Source organism: Betta splendens, chromosome 22, assembly GCF_900634795.4.
Source record: "Betta splendens chromosome 22, fBetSpl5.4, whole genome shotgun sequence".
Taxonomy (NCBI): domain Eukaryota; kingdom Metazoa; phylum Chordata; class Actinopteri; order Anabantiformes; family Osphronemidae; genus Betta; species Betta splendens.
The window spans coordinates 1,920,772-1,937,335 of NC_040900.2; the positions used below are offsets into that span (position 1 = coordinate 1,920,772).

The 16,564-nt window shown below is 51.4% G+C and overlaps 1 protein-coding gene across 4 annotated transcripts in view; it reads left to right on the top strand.

Annotated features, from left to right (window-relative positions):
* Positions 1 to 16,564, top strand: part of LOC114848724 (ryanodine receptor 3-like) — a 60,294-nt gene that overhangs the window by 31,585 nt on the left and 12,145 nt on the right. For 2 of the 4 annotated variants that reach the window (XM_055505941.1, XM_055505942.1), the window contains exons 34-76: positions 233 to 319; positions 396 to 622; positions 731 to 1,538; positions 1,802 to 2,002; positions 2,234 to 2,336; positions 2,610 to 2,741; positions 5,170 to 5,443; positions 5,525 to 5,639; positions 6,031 to 6,163; positions 6,285 to 6,388; positions 6,483 to 6,618; positions 6,749 to 6,935; positions 7,021 to 7,129; positions 7,208 to 7,328; positions 7,788 to 7,957; positions 8,131 to 8,351; positions 8,589 to 8,679; positions 8,842 to 8,982; positions 9,360 to 9,523; positions 9,614 to 9,692; positions 9,883 to 9,972; positions 10,072 to 10,218; positions 10,320 to 10,382; positions 10,516 to 10,591; positions 10,799 to 10,922; positions 11,017 to 11,132; positions 11,215 to 11,282; positions 11,371 to 11,492; positions 11,616 to 11,665; positions 11,798 to 11,858; positions 12,423 to 12,661; positions 12,810 to 12,891; positions 12,963 to 13,093; positions 13,167 to 13,490; positions 13,567 to 13,807; positions 13,909 to 13,996; positions 14,099 to 14,191; positions 14,711 to 14,725; positions 15,155 to 15,325; positions 15,416 to 15,475; positions 15,549 to 15,683; positions 15,767 to 15,879; positions 16,437 to 16,536. In XM_055505941.1, the coding sequence (XP_055361916.1) occupies positions 233 to 319; positions 396 to 622; positions 731 to 1,538; positions 1,802 to 2,002; positions 2,234 to 2,336; positions 2,610 to 2,741; positions 5,170 to 5,443; positions 5,525 to 5,639; positions 6,031 to 6,163; positions 6,285 to 6,388; positions 6,483 to 6,618; positions 6,749 to 6,935; positions 7,021 to 7,129; positions 7,208 to 7,328; positions 7,788 to 7,957; positions 8,131 to 8,351; positions 8,589 to 8,679; positions 8,842 to 8,982; positions 9,360 to 9,523; positions 9,614 to 9,692; positions 9,883 to 9,972; positions 10,072 to 10,218; positions 10,320 to 10,382; positions 10,516 to 10,591; positions 10,799 to 10,922; positions 11,017 to 11,132; positions 11,215 to 11,282; positions 11,371 to 11,492; positions 11,616 to 11,665; positions 11,798 to 11,858; positions 12,423 to 12,661; positions 12,810 to 12,891; positions 12,963 to 13,093; positions 13,167 to 13,490; positions 13,567 to 13,807; positions 13,909 to 13,996; positions 14,099 to 14,191; positions 14,711 to 14,725; positions 15,155 to 15,325; positions 15,416 to 15,475; positions 15,549 to 15,683; positions 15,767 to 15,879; positions 16,437 to 16,536 (6,312 nt within the window). The remainder of the gene's footprint in view (positions 1 to 232; positions 320 to 395; positions 623 to 730; positions 1,539 to 1,801; positions 2,003 to 2,233; positions 2,337 to 2,609; positions 2,742 to 5,169; positions 5,444 to 5,524; positions 5,640 to 6,030; positions 6,164 to 6,284; positions 6,389 to 6,482; positions 6,619 to 6,748; positions 6,936 to 7,020; positions 7,130 to 7,207; positions 7,329 to 7,787; positions 7,958 to 8,130; positions 8,352 to 8,588; positions 8,680 to 8,841; positions 8,983 to 9,359; positions 9,524 to 9,613; positions 9,693 to 9,882; positions 9,973 to 10,071; positions 10,219 to 10,319; positions 10,383 to 10,515; positions 10,592 to 10,798; positions 10,923 to 11,016; positions 11,133 to 11,214; positions 11,283 to 11,370; positions 11,493 to 11,615; positions 11,666 to 11,797; positions 11,859 to 12,422; positions 12,662 to 12,809; positions 12,892 to 12,962; positions 13,094 to 13,166; positions 13,491 to 13,566; positions 13,808 to 13,908; positions 13,997 to 14,098; positions 14,192 to 14,710; positions 14,726 to 15,154; positions 15,326 to 15,415; positions 15,476 to 15,548; positions 15,684 to 15,766; positions 15,880 to 16,436; positions 16,537 to 16,564) is intronic. The other 2 variants (XM_055505943.1, XM_055505944.1) reach the window with 2 other exon arrangements.

Consider the following 16,564-nt stretch of genomic DNA (forward strand, 5'->3'; position numbering starts at 1 on the left):
ACAGCCGCCACTCTCCGATGATCATGAAACACACACACACACACACACACACACACACACACACACACACACACACACACACACACACACACTCGCCCATCTGCACACTAAGTAGTTAAGTTTCATGACGCATCCTTAAGCTGCTTTCTGCAGCCCAGACTCTCTGCTCCCCTTTTCTCCTTTACAGTGTGATGTTACTTCCTGTTGCCATCTCTCATTATTTCCGTCACAGGTGGAACCAAACACCAAACTCTTCCCTGCTGTGTTTGTGCGTCCCACAAGCCCAAACCTCTTTCAGTTTGAGCTGGCTAAAATAAAGGTACTGTCCTCCACATCCATCTGTGAAGTTTACTCACCCCTGTCCTCATGAGGAAATGCTTGTCTTTGTGCTCCAGAGTGCCATGCCGCTCTCATCAGCCATTTTCAAGAGCGAGCACAAGAACCCGGTGCCCCAGTGTCCGCCGCGGCTGGACGTGCAGACCATCAACGCGGTGCTCTGGAGCCGCATGCCCAACACCTTCCTCAAAGTGGAAACGGCGCGGGTCAACGAGCGTCACGGCTGGGTGGTCCAGTGTGTGGAGCCTCTGCAGATGTTGGCTGTGCACATTCCTGAGGAGAACAGGTGAACAGCTCACTGCAGGTCCAATCACACCAGGGTCGCGGTCGGACTGAGCCCAACCGGAGCATTAAGCCCTGTCTCATGCTGTACGCTCTCTGCCTTCGTTCCAAGGTGTGTTGACATCATGGAGCTGTCTGAGCAGGAGGACCTGAGGACGTTCCACTACCACACGCTGAAGCTCTACTGTGCCCTCTGCGCTCTGGGAAACACGCGCGTGGCTCACGCCCTGTGCAGCCACCTGGACCAGTCCCAGCTCTTATACACCATCGACAACCAGTACCTGTCGGGGATGCTACGCGAGGGCTTCTACAACGTCCTGATCAGCATCCACCTGGAGACGGCCAAGGAGGCGCGGCTCATGATGAAGGAGGAGTTCATCATCCCCGTCACGCCGGAGACGCGCTCCATCCGCCTCTTCTCCGACGCCAACAAGAAGCACCGTCCACCGGGCGTGGGGCTCAGCACGTCCCTGAAGCCGCGCCTCAACTTCGCCCCGCCCTGCTTCATCAACACCAAGCGGGAGCAGCATCTGTACAGCCCCCAAATCCCGCTGGACGCGCTGAAGGAGAAAGCCATCGTGATGCTGACCGAGGCCGTTCAGGGCGGAGGCCACCACATCCGGGACCCCGTGGGGGGAAGCGTGGAGTTCCAGTTCGTGCCAATCCTCAACCTCATCAGCACCCTGCTCACCATGGGCGTGCTGAGCAGCGAGGACGTCCAGAAGATCCTCCTGCTCATTGACCCCAATGTTTTCAGGCAGACGCACGAGGAGGGAGCCTCAGGATCCACAGACAAAGAAGGCCTCAAGGGGGCAGAGGGGAAGGCGGTGGAGGCGGGAGAGGAGGAGGCGGCCAAGGAGGCCAAGCAGCCAATGAAAGGCCTGCTGGAGAAGAGGCTGCCCGAGCCCGTCAAGCGCCGGGTAAGAAGGATGGAGAAGCACCCACCCTCATGCGTTAAGTCTTAATGAAGGTAAAGCGCTAGAACATGTAACAATGAGCGTCGTCATCTACACGAGGCCGCTCGCTGCTAAAGACACAAGCACATGCTCAGCTGTAATGGACCTATTCACAAGTCAGTCAAACATGAAATTGCCCCGTCTCCCTCCTGAACAAATGATGCTGGCTTTAATAAGCAGCAGGACTCCGACGTTGTTTGCGACAGTCGTCTCTCTCTCTCCTCCAGATGTGCGAGCTGCTCCACTACTTCTGCGACTGCGAGCTGAAGCACCGCATCGAGGCCATCGTGTCCTTCTCCGACAGCTTCGTCTCCAAGCTGCAGCACAACCAGAAGTTCCGCTACAACGAGCTGATGCTCGCCCTCAACATGTCCGCCGCCGTCACTGCCAAGAAGACCAAGGAGTTCAGATCCCCTCCCCAAGAACAGGTGAGACCATCAGACGCAGAGTAATTAGCATGTGCGACCAGGTCCTATTCATATAGGTGCAAAGCAGCCACAGAGGATTAACACCAATTACAAGCATCCAGTGAATAGAAAGCAGCCGGAGGCATCACTTCCTTACAGTCTGCATGCACTTACTGTAATGACTGATTCCCATTAGTTGCTTATCGTGTTAAAATTCTGATAATTAAAGTACTGTACGTGTTTCCCCTTTAGATTAACATGCTGCTGACCTTCAGCATGGGTGAAGACTGTCCGTGTCCTACAAACATCCAGGAGGAGCTGTACGATTTCCACAACCAGCTGCAGCTCCACTGTGGTGAGACGCCCACTGGTTCATGGTTATTGTGGAACATGCGCCATAGAAGTAGTTTATTAGCGTCTCTGCTTTATTGTAATTGCTATAATCTGATGAGTTATAGCTCGGAGCCTCTCACATTGCTCTAATAGCTTAATAGTTGCAGCCGTGCATCCGTGGCAGAGGTTCATCAAGGATAATTTCCACCTCAGACTCGATTGTGTGCGACGCATGATACGCGAAGCTTGTCTGCTAAAGCCTGATGAGTGGTGTCTGTCTGCTTGTGCTGCGTAGGAATCCCGATGGAGGAAGATGAAGACGAACAGGACACATCTATTAAAGGTCGACTCCTAACGCTGGTGAACAAGATCAAAGGCCAGTCCCAAAGAACCAAGGAGCCCACGGAGAAGACACAAGCTGCACCAAGTGAGAGGAGAACGGCTTTAATGCAGTTCAAAACAGAAATCCATGATTAAAAACATCTAACTACATCTATAGCAACATGCTGTACAGGACCAGCAGCTGCCTGTTTCTACAGACTCCATTTTACAGCGTTTTTCTGAAATGCAGTTAAAACTAAATCCTGCGGTTTCTTAATTGAATTCGACGTGTGTGGTTCACTTTGGCACAGAACTGTTCTCTGACTTTGAGTTCTCCTGAGCTCATCATCTTAAAACATGACAAGCTCTTCATGCTCCTGCACATTTGGTTGGTCTCTGAGAATATAATATAATATACAAGTCATGAAGGCTTTCCACTGAGGAATATTTGCTGTTTGCACCCCGAGCTTCTTATTTTCTAGCCAGTCATGACATTCACCTCCGCTGCTTCTGATCGGTTTTGCTGATATTCACCCAGCGGCCGGTAAAACCTGCGGCGGGAGCTCCATCGGCCCTGCCTCGCTCTGCCTCCGCCTGCCTGTTGTCATGCGGACCAAAGCAGTCATTTCCATTTCAATTTCTTTTCAATTTCATTATGGTAATATGGAGCCGGCTCCAGAGTGAAGAGCTGCTTCTGTCAGCTGCTCCGGCAGAGATGAGAGAAAAAAATCACGAGTCTCTCACTTGATTAAACCCCGGGACACGTGTGCATGTCTGGGCAAAAAACACACAATTATGAGCTCACGCAGAAACAAGATGCGTTTTCAGCCACGGAGGTCAGTAGCAACAGCATAAATACTGAGCAAGCTGAGTTTAATTTGCCACCAATCAAGTCCCAACTTATGACTCAGCTGGTATAAACAGACTTCATCTTGTCCGACTGGCGTCGGAGTCGGAGGACGGCTGTAATTTGAAGCTGCTGTTTGCGCATCGCACGTTATTTATTAGCGTGCGCCTTCATTTATGGCAGCAGTTTCCCTCTTTCATATGACCTCTCCTGCGAAGCACCCAGCTCTGGCAATAAAACAGCACATACAGAACAGGGTGTCTGCCTTTACTGCATAATAGGAGAATATCTAATGTGAGTCAGGGTGTTTTATTACAGCTGAGAACCTTTGCGTGGCTCTGAGCACATCTCTGTACCGTCACTGCTCATTCCTGAGAGCAGAGGGACGGATCTGGGCTGAAATATGTGGAGGCGGGTGCGAACCCAGAGCACAGGATGGGGTAGTCTATGTCTGGAGGGTGCTGCTGGTGGTTGTATACAAGCTGATCGATTAGAGGACTGGTTTGTGGTGACGACCTCAGCTCAGGTGCATCGCTTTTACATTTTAAAAAGAAAGTGATGGGAGGAGTGAGAGTCAAACGTCTACAGGCTAATTCTTCCCCTGGTTGTTTGTGTAGAGTATCAGAACCACTGTGGATTAAGAGGCCGTATTTGTTCTGGAGGTCACTGAGCAGAACCATGACAGACGCGATGACTCGCCCTCTGTGCGATGTCGCCACTGGCTCGCATCAGTGTAACTCCAGACGGGTCACATTTGTCTGCCGGGTCGCAGCGAGGCCGAATGCCAGAGGAGTGAAAACAGGAGGCGACGCTGGGGCGCGTGGCGCCACAGAATGGGGGTCAGGTGTCGCGAAGCGCGGGCTGAGAGGAAGGAACGGAGCGCCGACGCATCGCTTAGCGCTGACTGGGACATTCTGCCGGGTCCTCGCCTGTGACGCAAACGCCCAAACACCAAACACAGCGCTGATCGACAGCCTCGAGCGGCAGATCCAATCACACAAACGCAGGCAAACAATCATCTAATGGCAGCACCGTAAATTGCTGCATCTTTTATGGTTCGGAGTCGGTGAATTGATGTCTTTCCGTCCTGTGTATAAATAAGAACACACTAAAGCAGCCGTGCAGCCGCTCCCCCGCGCTATCGATCCAGTTTTAATAAAGCCTTAAGGGGAACCGCAAACAAATGTCTGTACCGTGTTCAGGCCGATTAACACGTCATCCGCTGCTTCCCTGGTCGTCTCCTTGTAAATGAGCTCCGTGACTGTTTTCCCTCGTTGCACAAAGAGGAGAATGAAGGCAGCTGATTACAGAGCAGACTTGCAGCGCCTTCCGTTCTATTAGCTCCACTCTGAGCTGTCTGCTGTCCTTTATTCTGTGCTCAGCGCCTCATTTGCGTCACTGTCTGTTTGGGAAACGCAGCCTTTCTACTCAGCGTTTGGTTTTATTTTGTGTGTTTAGATGAGCGGCTCTGTACAGTGCATTATCCTGAAGCCAATGATGCGTAGCTGATTTACTTCATTGCAAGTTCATAATCAACTAATCCGAACTACCTGCATATTACAAAGAGCCGCAGAGCAGGAGGTAGCAAAAAACTAAATGTTTCCCCTGCAGAGAAACCGAAGCTCCAAATGGACCCCGATGCTTGTTCATTATTAGCGAGCTCAGTCGTGTCCTTTTGTTTCTCCAGCCAACCTGAAGGAGCTGATCTCTCAGACGATGGTGAGCTGGGCCCAGGAGTGTCACATCCAGGACCCGCAGCTGGTCCGTAAGATGTTCAGCCTGCTCAGGAGGCAGTACGACAGCATCGGGGAGCTGCTGCGAGCCATGAGGAAGACTTACACCATCAGTGCGGCCTCGGTGCAGGACACCATTAACCTCCTGGCCTCCCTGGGTCAGATCAGGTCTCTGCTGTCTGTGCGTATGGGAAAGGAGGAGGAGAAGCTCATGATTGATGGACTGGGGTAGGCCACTAACACTAAGACCCTTCTTCTGAATCAGAACGCATGGTTTGATGTCATTGTTTTCTGTCCATGCATCCTCAGCGACATCATGAACAACAAGGTGTTCTACCAGCACCCCAACCTAATGAGGATCCTCGGCATGCACGAGACTGTCATGGAGGTCATGGTCAACGTGCTCGGAGGAGATAAATCCCAGGTTTCATAACTTCCTCCATTCCGATACTTGGCGAGCGTGTCGCTCCCTTTAGTATTTCAGTCTGCTCCTGTGTTGTGTTGTCTCGTGGTGAGTGTGTGTTAATGAAGACGAGGTTCCGGTAGGTGGGCTGACAGAGTCAGAGAGTGAGGGCAGAGGGGGCGCCGAGTCTCTGGCTGGCAGCATGTAACAGTGTCAGGACTCAGACATTAATTAGGCATAAGGACTTGTGGGAACTAATAACAAACTCTGGATTAAAGCAATCAGAGACCGTTCATCACCAACTGCAGCTTTCAAGTGACATTTAGTCTATGTGTGTTCACTGAACACATGATGCCTGAGCGGCTCAGATGTGCAGTGTGTCGCTACCTAATCCACATATGACCTCTCGCAGGAAATCGCGTTCCCCAAAATGGTGGCGAGCTGCTGTCGCTTCCTGTGCTACTTCTGCCGCATCAGCCGTCAGAACCAAAAGGCCATGTTCGACCATCTTAGCTACCTGCTGGAGAACAGCAGCGTGGGTCTGGGTGGGTTCAGCTCTCACTCATTGTGTTTATTCCACATTTATGGATGGAGGAGTAATGATGCTGTATCTTCCATCGCTCATGATCTTGTTTGTGAACTGTTGACTGTGCGTCCATCCTGCAGCGTCACCAGCCATGAGGGGCTCCACTCCTCTAGATGTGGCTGCCTCCTCGGTGATGGACAACAACGGCCTGGCACTGGCGCTGGAGGAGCCTGATCTTGACAAGGTGAGGCCGCGTGCTGGTTGTGGTGAGGGTCAACGCTATAAACAGATGAGGTGAGATTCTGAAGCTGTAACGTGTTGTATGTTCTGGATGGCAGGTGGTCACCTACCTGGCCGGCTGCGGCCTCCAGAGTTGCCCCATGCTCCTGGCTAAAGGTTATCCAGACATCGGCTGGAACCCCATTGAGGGGGAGCGTTATCTGTCCTTCCTGCGCTTTGCTGTCTTTGTTAATGGTACAGATGTTTTGAACATCCCTGATTCCACTTTATTTTAACAATACAAGCCATGGAGCGTGATAGAACTTTAGTGATTGTGATGCAAGTGTGTGGCTCGTCCGCTCATTACATGCATTGCATGTGTCAGGTGAGAGTGTGGAGGAGAACTCCAGTGTCGTGGTCAAGCTGCTCATCCGCCGTCCGGAGTGCTTCGGGCCGGCGCTGAGGGGGGAGGGGGGCAACGGTCTGCTGGCTGCCATGAAGGAGGCCATCAAGATCTCTGAGACTCCAGCGCTGGATCTGCCAGGCTCCGTCCAGGGACTCAGCCCCGATGTGTAAGCCATGCAGATCAGGTCATTATAGGGCCTCACGCTTATAATGGGCTGCTTGAGCCAATCCCCTCCCTCTTCCCACCACCAGGTCTGCAGACGGCGACCACGAGGAGGAGGTGGTCCACATGGGCAACGCCATCATGTCCTTCTACTCTGCCCTCATCGACCTGTTGGGTCGTTGCGCCCCAGAGATGCATGTACGACTCCTACAATTAGTGAATATTTAATGGATTCAGCTTTTTCCAAATTCAAATGTGTTTTTTTTCCTGCCTCAGATCATCAACAAGGGAAAAGGTGAAGCTTTGCGGATTCGAGCCATCCTGCGCTCTCTGGTGCCCATCGAGGACCTTGTGGGAATAATCAGCATCCCACTCAAAATGCCCGTCATCAACAAAGGTGCTGATCACGTGACCATGACGCGCCTCAGACGACACGTTGGTCTCATTTGCATGCTACCACATGACTTCTACAGGGCTTCAGACACTCGGTGCCACGTGGAAGGTTATTGATTCCATCTCGCTGCTCATGCCTTTTTAATCAGCACAACGCTCTTACGGCACACTCCCATAGCACTGAGTAAGCCAGATCCGTTCTATAGCGAGCTGTCTTGCTTTATTGATTGATCTGCATAAGCGCGGCACCGCTCGCCTCTTAAATTTGCTGCTGTGAGCACCGCCGAGCTCAGCGAGCTGTCAGCGGGCCAAGGCCCAGACGCGCCATCCACAGTATCCCAGCATCCGCAGGCTCCCGTTTAATGAACACACGAGTCGCCTAATCAGAGAAGCCTTCAACCTGTATGAGCTTTAGTGATGTCATTTCACACTTGGGGAACTCTTTCCGTGTCTCTCGTTGCAGATGGTTCAGTGACAGAACCTGACATGTCTGCCAGCTTTTGTCCGGACCACAAGGCCCCCATGGTGCTGTTTTTGGATCGAGTGTATGGGATTGAGGACCAAAGCTTTTTGCTTCACCTGCTCGAGGTGGGCTTCCTTCCTGACCTGAGGGCAGCGACGTCTCTGGATACAGTGAGTCTCATCAAGGAGTTTCACGATCAATAATATTGTTGATTAACCTTTTTTTACTAATGAGAACTTCCTCATTACACTCGGCTGATTAAGGCAATTGTTATAACTGTAAGTCCATTGCTTTGGTAGCCCTCCTCCACGCTGTGTGATCTTTGACCTTTGTCTTCCCACAGGACGGATTGTGCACCACTGAGACGGCCCTAGCCATGAACCGCTACATCGGCTCCGCCATGCTCCCCCTCCTCACCCGCTGCGCCCCCCTCTTCGCCGGCACCGAGCACTACGCCACCCTCATCGACTCCACTCTCCACACCATCTATCGCCTCTCCAAGGGCCGCTCGCTCACCAAGGCGCAGAGAGACGCCATCGAAGAGTGCCTGCTGTCCGTGTGCAAGTGAGGAACTCTATTAATGCACTTAAAGGCGATAATGCCACAAACACTTCTCCAGCGGCAGCAGGCGCGGCCGTCAACAGAACATTTTATCAGCTTTCTAGCAAATTTTCCACTGTATCTCAGAGGCAGACTTTTCCCAGATAATCCCAGTCAGCGTGACAAAAGTGTTAGGAGTCTGAAGCAGTTAAAGTCAGCCCAGGGCAGCAGCACTCTTATCTGTGTCCCCACATTCTGCAGGCACCTTCGCCCCTCGATGCTGCAGCAGCTCCTGTGCCGCCTGGTCTTTGATGTGCCCTTGCTGACCGATTACTGCAAGATGCCGCTGAGGGTGAGCAACACTTCCTGCACTTCAGCCCCTCTCTTTCTATCCCTTTGCCTTTCTGAATCTTTGCCTTGATTGAACCTAATCACATACTGCATGTACTTTGAGTGCTGCCTGTGTCTCATTGACCTATACACATATTCCTCGCCTCCTCCTTGTGTCCTCTAGCTGTTGACCAACCACTACGAACACAACTGGAAGTACTACTGCCTCCTGTCGGGCTGGGGCAGCTATGGCACAGCCTCGGAGGATGAGCTTCTGCTGACCAAGAAAATCTTCTGGGGAGTCTTTGAATCTCTGTCCCAGAGGGTAAGGGGTCATTCATGTAACATGGATCCGCTTCTAAAACAGTGCAGTACAATAAATGTTTTAGATAAATGAGTAAATAAAACGGAATTCATCAGACTCCTGTTTAGTGTGTGTGTGTGGGGAGGGGGGGTTAATTTGATTTGACTCAGATCATCTCTTTAAATGCACCCTCATGAGCAGAGGGTCAATACTTGGACAGCCATTTAGCACGCTGCCTCCTCGGCTCTTGGAATAATTCCTCATTAACGAGTCCTCCTCTGGCCTCTTGTGACCTCAACACATTACAACCATGTGTTTCAGACTTTAGTTTTTGCCAGCCTTTCAGGACGTACAGCGTATGTTGCAGTCAGCTGTAGCTTTCTGTGTTTCACATGCAGAAATATGACCCGGAGCTGTTCAAGATGGCCATGCCTTGCCTCAGCGCCATAGCTGGAGCCTTGCCACCGGACTACGTGGATGCTTCCATTAGCACCGCTGTGGAGAAGCCTGTTTCTGTCGACGCTCAGGGCAACTTTGACCCCAAACCCATCAGTACCGCTAAGTAAGCCACGCTGACGTGGTGAAGTCGCAGCTTCGGTTCGATGCATGTGCGGTGACGTGAAGATTAACCGAGGTTCTGTTTGTTTCCTAGTATTTCTCTTCCAGAGAAGCTGGAGCAGTTTGCCAATAAATATGCTGAGCATTGCCACGAAAAGTGGTCTGCAGAGAAGGTAAGGTCAGGAAAGGTGCCTCCACCTGGAGAACCTGTTCTTTAAATGTACCTGCATTAGAAAGTCTGCATAGTTTAATCTAGGAATATGTCACAAGGCTAAGACATTAGCACAACAGGATGTACCACCTAATGTGTTATATTTAATGTAAGACAGACTTTGACCCTTGTGCCTCTTGCTGGTGCCCCAGGTGCTGCTGGGATGGAAGTACGGAGACTGTGTGGATGAGAAGGCCAAGACTCACCCTCAGCTCAGGACCTACAAGGCCCTGACAGAGAAGGTGCGATGTGTTGGAGGTAACGTTTGACAAGGAGTAACCAAAGATTCCAGACCTCTGATCTTTTCTTCCTCGTTCGATGTTTCTGTCTCTGCGCTTCAGGAGAAAGAGATTTACAGATGGCCAATTAGAGAGTCCCTGAGGAGTATGCTGGCGATGGGCTGGAGCGTTGACAGGACCAAGGATGGAGAGAGTATGTCTCAACAGAGGGAGAGCGAGAAAATGAGAAAAATATCGCAGACCTCCCAGGTACAGAACAAAATATGTCAGTTTAAAGACGGAGAAATCCTTTTAGAACCTTGTTTTATCGAAGTGCTGAGTCTCATGAAACACCTGTAATTTTTTGACAGTCCAACGGCTTCAACCCAAGCCCGATAGACACAAGCAACGTGATCCTGTCCAGAGAGCTGCAAGTGGGTGACTCCTCGCTGGCTCCTCTCACTGTCTGCACGTCACATGAAAAGCAATATTCTCTGAATGCAAATGAGGAACGTGGGCAGTGCACGCTCCTCCCTGAGTCACATACTGTTTGTCTTTGGTTTCAAGGGGATGGTGGAGGTGGTGGCTGAGAATTACCATAACATCTGGGCCAAGAAGAAGAAGAGTGACCTTGGAAGCAGAGGTGAATTTCTAATGAAGTCAATCACAGATGCGTGTTGAGCAGTGAACCAGTGTGTGTGTGTGTGTGTGTGTGTGTGTAGGTGGATCAAAGTAGCACTGCAGTATTTATAACTGCCTGTTAGCGTTAGCATGTGTCTGCCTGGATGGTCCCCATTAAATAGGTTCAGCTCATCCATCCCTTGGCTCCGGTGACTGTGTTTGTTGTCAGGTGGAGGCACACACCCTCTGTTGGTGCCCTACGACACGCTGACGGCCAAGGAGAAGGCCCGGGACCGAGAGAAGGCCCAGGACCTGTTCCGCTTCCTGCAAACGAATGGCTACAGCATCACAAGGTCGTAAATGTAAACCTGAACCACGCGCTGACTTTAGCATTTGAGCGTATAACGCAGTCATGAGCACTGAATCATGGGAGTTGTGTCACTGCAGAGGTCTGAAGGACCTGGAGCAGGATTCCTCCTCCATGGAGAAGAGGTTTGCCTACAAGTTCCTCAAGAAGCTGCTGAAGTACGTGGACTCAGCTCAGGAGTTCATCAGTCACTTGGGTGAGAACGCATCAGATAGAACGCTGCTTCATTCACTTTACTGTGTGTGTGTGATACTGAATGCAAATGTGTGTGCCTCCAGAGGCCATGGCTGCCAGTGGGAAAACCGACCGATCGCCTCACGAGAAAGAAATCAAGTTTTTTGCCAAAGTAAGTGAGTCACATTTATTTAACATTGATTGACTTTTACAGTAAATTTGACTGGTTTTAATCCTGTCGTCTTCATGTTCTCCACCAGGTCCTCCTCCCTCTTATCGACCAGTACTTCAAAAACCACTCTCTCTACTTCCTGTCCTCCCCCAACAAGAACCTGAGCAGCAGCGGTTATGCCTCCAACAAAGAGAAGGAGATGGTCACCAGGTGCAGCTTCAACACATGGACCTGAGCAGCATGAGAACATTACTTTTCCATTCTTTACTTAAATCCTCATGTCTAATCTTGACTTATTCTCATTTCCTCCTTCTCTAACCTTCGCTGCCTCAGCCTGTTTTGTAAACTGGCAGCTCTTGTCAGACATAGGATTTCACTCTTTGGTAAGCTGATTACTATTAAACACGCAGGAATGTAAATGTCTGCCTCCCTCATCACTCCTCTGAGCGGAAGCTGAACCCTCGTAGTTTGTAGGTTCCCATGGTTTCGTTTGCCTCCTTCCTGCTGTCTTGCAGGGAGCGACTCCACCACCATGGTGAGCTGTCTGCACATCCTGGCACACACGCTGGACACCAGGTGAGCGCTCAGAACTACAGCCAGCCGGGAACGATCAACAGAAACGTACATTTCCTCCTGTATAATGTGACTTTAGGGACGAGCGTTTTGTCTTAAAATAATATTGCACCAGTGTCTTGTGGGAGGCTGCCGCATCACAAAGAGCCCTGTGTGCCTTTTAAATGAGCCAAACAATCTTCATGTGCCACATGTTGCCCAGGGCTCTGAGTATTCTGTGGAGACAATGATACAGAATGAGGCTAAATCAGCGAACTAAGCTCATGCGTTGTCTTTGCTGAGGAGCTGATGATTGTCTTACATTTCTCCTTACTGAGACACATCAAGACTTAACAATGGTTATTTCCTTATAAATGAATTAGCCACTGTGAAATGCTGCCATTGGATGAACTAATCACATTAGTGGCCTGTGCTCTTTAATCGAGTGTAAGCAGAAACACAGGATCTTAATTCATTAAATGAATCCTTCATGTTCAGTGTAACAGCTTGACACTCGTCTCATATTTCATGACTAAAACCTCGACAGGCTGTGAAGGTGAAGTAGTTGCTCTCATCACTTCCCAACAGGACGGTGATGAAGTCGGCCTCGGAGACGGTGCGCGTGGGGCTCCGGACGTTCTTCGAGAACGCCGCGGAGGACCTGGAGAAGACGCTGGAGAACCTGAAGCTGGGGAAGTTCACTCACTCGCGCTCGCAGATGAAAGGCGTGTCACAGAACATCAACTACACCACGGCGGCGCTGCTCCCCATCCTCACCGCTCTGTTCGAGCACATCACTCAGCACCACTTTGGAGTCGACCTGCTTCGTGAGTGGTGACAGCTGGGGAGTGATCAAACGTGCTCTTTGAGGAGCTGCTAAAGACTGCAGTCTAGTGTCGACTCGTCACGTCTGTACTCATGATGGCGACGATGGCTGATGCACAGTTAACGCCATGCTTTTGTTTTCTCTCTCAGTGGATGACGTCCAGGTGTCCTGCTATCGGATCCTCACCAGCCTCTACGCCCTCGGCACCGGGAAGAACATCTACGTGGAGAGGTAGGTTCTCCAGACGTAGCGGCGGTGGCGGCGTGCGCAGCCGGCGCTGACCCGCTCTCTGTGGCCCTCAGGCAGCTGCCAGCTCTGGGACAGTGTCTGGCCACGCTGGCGGGGGCGCTGCCCGTCGCCTTCCTGGAGCCGCTGCTCAACATGTACAACCCCTGCTCCGTGTTCAACACCAAGAACGGCAGAGAGCGAGCCGGTGAGTGCTGCCAGCGGTTCCGCGCTGACGAGGACATTGAGCCAGGCCCAGCCGTGACGCTGTGCTGCTGCAGTTCTAGGCATTCCCGACCGCGTGGAGGACATGTGCCCCGGGATGCCGCGCCTCGACAGGCTGATGAAGGACATCAACGACATGTCTGAGTCTGGGGCGCGCTACACGGAGATGCCCCACGTGATCGAGGTGGTCCTGCCCATGCTGTGCAACTACCTGTCGTACTGGTGGGAGAGGGGCCCTGAGAGCCAGGCGGTCAGTGGAGGCAGCGTGTGCTGCACCACCGTCACCTCGGAGCACCTCAGCCTCATCCTGGGCAACATCCTCAAGATCCTCAACAACAACCTGGGCATCGACGAGGCCTCCTGGATGAAGCGGATCGCAGGTGGGAGCCCGCATCTCATTCTTCATTAGAAGATGAAGGAGAGTATGATCCCCTGACGTGTTTGCTGGCCTTGCAGTGTACGTGCAGCCCATCATCAGCAAAGCCCGCGCAGACCTCCTGAAGAGCCACTTCCTGCCCACGCTGGAGAAGCTGAAGAAGAAGACGGTGAAAGTGGTGGCGGAGGAGGAGCTGCTGAAGGCGGACAGCAAGGGGGACACACAGGAGGCCGAGCTGCTGATCCTGGATGAGTTCGCCGTGCTCTGCAGGGACCTGTACGCCTTCTACCCCATGCTCATCCGCTACGTGGACAACAACAGGTCAGCGTTTCCTAAAGAGGGATGTTACGGAGGAGACGGGGCAGGTGTTGCTGTTTGCAGAGGAGCTAAAGAGGATGCATTCGTCTTGGCTGTCGCTGCAGGTCCAGGTGGCTGAAGGAACCGGACGCTGACTCCAATGAGCTCTTCCGAATGGTCGCGGAGATATTCATTCTCTGGTGCAAGTCGCATGTGAGTCTCATAATCAGCTGTTCCTGCTGGGCGACACAAAGCCGTAGTCAGGAAGCGGGTGCTGCGACGCTACACAATGTTCACAGCCTCCTCTTTTTTCAGAATTTCAAAAGAGAAGAGCAGAACTTTGTGGTCCAGAATGAAATCAACAACCTTTCCTTTCTGACTGGAGATAATAAAACCAAAATGTCCAAGGTAGGTTTTGTTTTTTGTTTTCTACGGATTCTCAGCACATTCAGCTTCCTGTTTTAAATTAGTGTCGACTGATGCTGTGACTTATCTCTTACGAAGCAGGACCTCGAGGATGTGTGACGCATGTTAACACTGCCTCTGCCATGTTAACGCCTTTAGATCTGATTACATGAGCCACTATGTTAACATGAGAAGCCTGTAAACACGCAATAACACACACGACAAACCAAAAGAAAAGCTTGTCTGCATCAAACAGTGAACGAGCCCTGCTCACCTTGACCTGTGACTGTGTGGCGTGAGGATAAACCTGCATGCAGCCAGATTAACGTTCATCTCTAAACAGACAAATATTCCCTCACACGCTCAGCTGTGATTACAGGGATTATTCCAGCTTTCCCTGTTGTCTGCCTGGTTCCAGGCAAACAAAGGCTTCTCGTCCACGTGAGGACTGAGCACCTCCATTAACCGCGCTCTCATCCTTCTCTTCTATCTGCCTTTTCTCTCCTCCTGTCTCTGTATCAGTCCTTTAAGGAAAAGGTAGAGTGATGCAGTGCATGACTTGTTTACCGCCAGCTCATTGGCTTGTCCATAGTGTGATTACAGTTTCTATGACGCCAGCTGGGCGTCTGTGCTTCCATCCATCGCTGTTCTGTGTGTGACATGGTAACGTGGGTCAGTCCTCATCGCCTTATGGCCAGAACCCATCTCACCTGGAGTAACAAGTCTGCAGTTAATAGATGTGTGTTGGTCAGTAGTTACATGAGCCTCGAGGTGTTCACATCCTGTTGTATTTGTGTGTGTATGTTGTAATATGGTATGTTAGTGTTTGTTCTGTCTGTTTTGAGCTTCAGTGGCCCAGATTCAGTCTGGCCCCTGAAAGTTGCCTCTGGGTTTAGTTTGTTGTACAGACGTGTGCTTTTGATGATGGAATCAGCTGTTCTATTCACCCGCGTGTGATGGTTGCAGTCCGGAGGCCAGGACCAGGAGAGGAAGCACAAGAAGAGGCGCGGGGAGTTCTACTCCATCCAGACGTCCCTGATCGTGGCGGCGCTGAAGAAGATGCTGCCCATCGGCCTCAACATGTGCACCCCCGGGGACCAGGAGCTCATCTCTCTGGCTAAGACCCGCTACCTCCTGGTGACCGACTCACCGCATGTATCATTACAAGCAGCTGTATTTGGAAATGCTTCTACATTAGTTTTCCATTTGCCTCCTGCTGTTGAACAGAAAGACACGGATGACGAAGTCAAAGAGCACATTCAGCAGAATCTGCATCTCAGAGAGAAGGTGAGCGAGTTCACGGCCACAGCAAGTTTTCATCAGCATCCACAGACTTCATGCGTTGCTTTGTGACTCCCAGTCCGAGGACCCTGCAGTGAGGTGGCAGCTCAACCTCTATAAGGACATAGTGATGAGGAGCGAGGCGCCTCCGGATCCTGAGAGAGTGGTCGACCGCATCCAGAGGATCTCTGCTGCCGTCTTCAACCTGGACCAGGTCCACTCACACGTTTAAGCGGTAGATCAGAGCACAAATCAGGCTCCACACTTTGACCCACGATCTTTCTCTCCTCTCTTCAGGTGGAACAACCACTGAGGTCCAAGAAGTGCGTGTGGCAGAAGTTGCTGTCGAAGCAGAGAAAGCGAGCGGTGGTCGCCTGTTTCCGCATGGCTCCACTTTATAATCTACCGAGGTATTAATGCATGTTGTTACACCGAGGGCGTCCACGCTGCTCTTCTGTTTGAGGTTTACAGTCCTCCACAGTGTTTCTTATTCACGACTCTGGGTTGTGACCTTGCACAGCGCCCCCCCCCCCCCCCCCCCCCCCCCTCCGTTTGTAGGACAAATGTCTGGCCCGCAGCTGTTAAGGAGCAGGAAGAAAAAGGGGGAAACTAGCAATTTCATGGCCTGCTGCTCTGTAACTCAATCACAGGAAGTCAGGTGGAGCAACACAGTGGCAATGAAAACAATTACGAGGCTCCACCTGAGGGTGGTCGTCCTCAGTATGCGCTCAGAAGCCGCCCTCCTGACAGCGGGACTCGTTTGTTTAGAGCTGCTGACGGTGGAGCGTGACACAGCTAATAATTATTAGAGCGTCCTCAGTGCAGGCACAATGGCTTTTATTTGGAGTTTGGAGGATGAATGTGAAGGTTCTGGATAATGTTTCACTCATTCACATGTCGTCCCGTCTCTTTGTTCAGCCTTTGTTCTCTCGTCTAAGTGACACTCTATTGTACCTCATCCCCTCAGGCACCAAAATAATAATTACTTCCTGAATTCCTACCGACATACTTGGCTGGGGAAAATGCATGAGAACACAGACTATGACAGTCTGCTCTCCATGCTGACGGTAACGTACTGTAGCAGAGTCTGAGCCG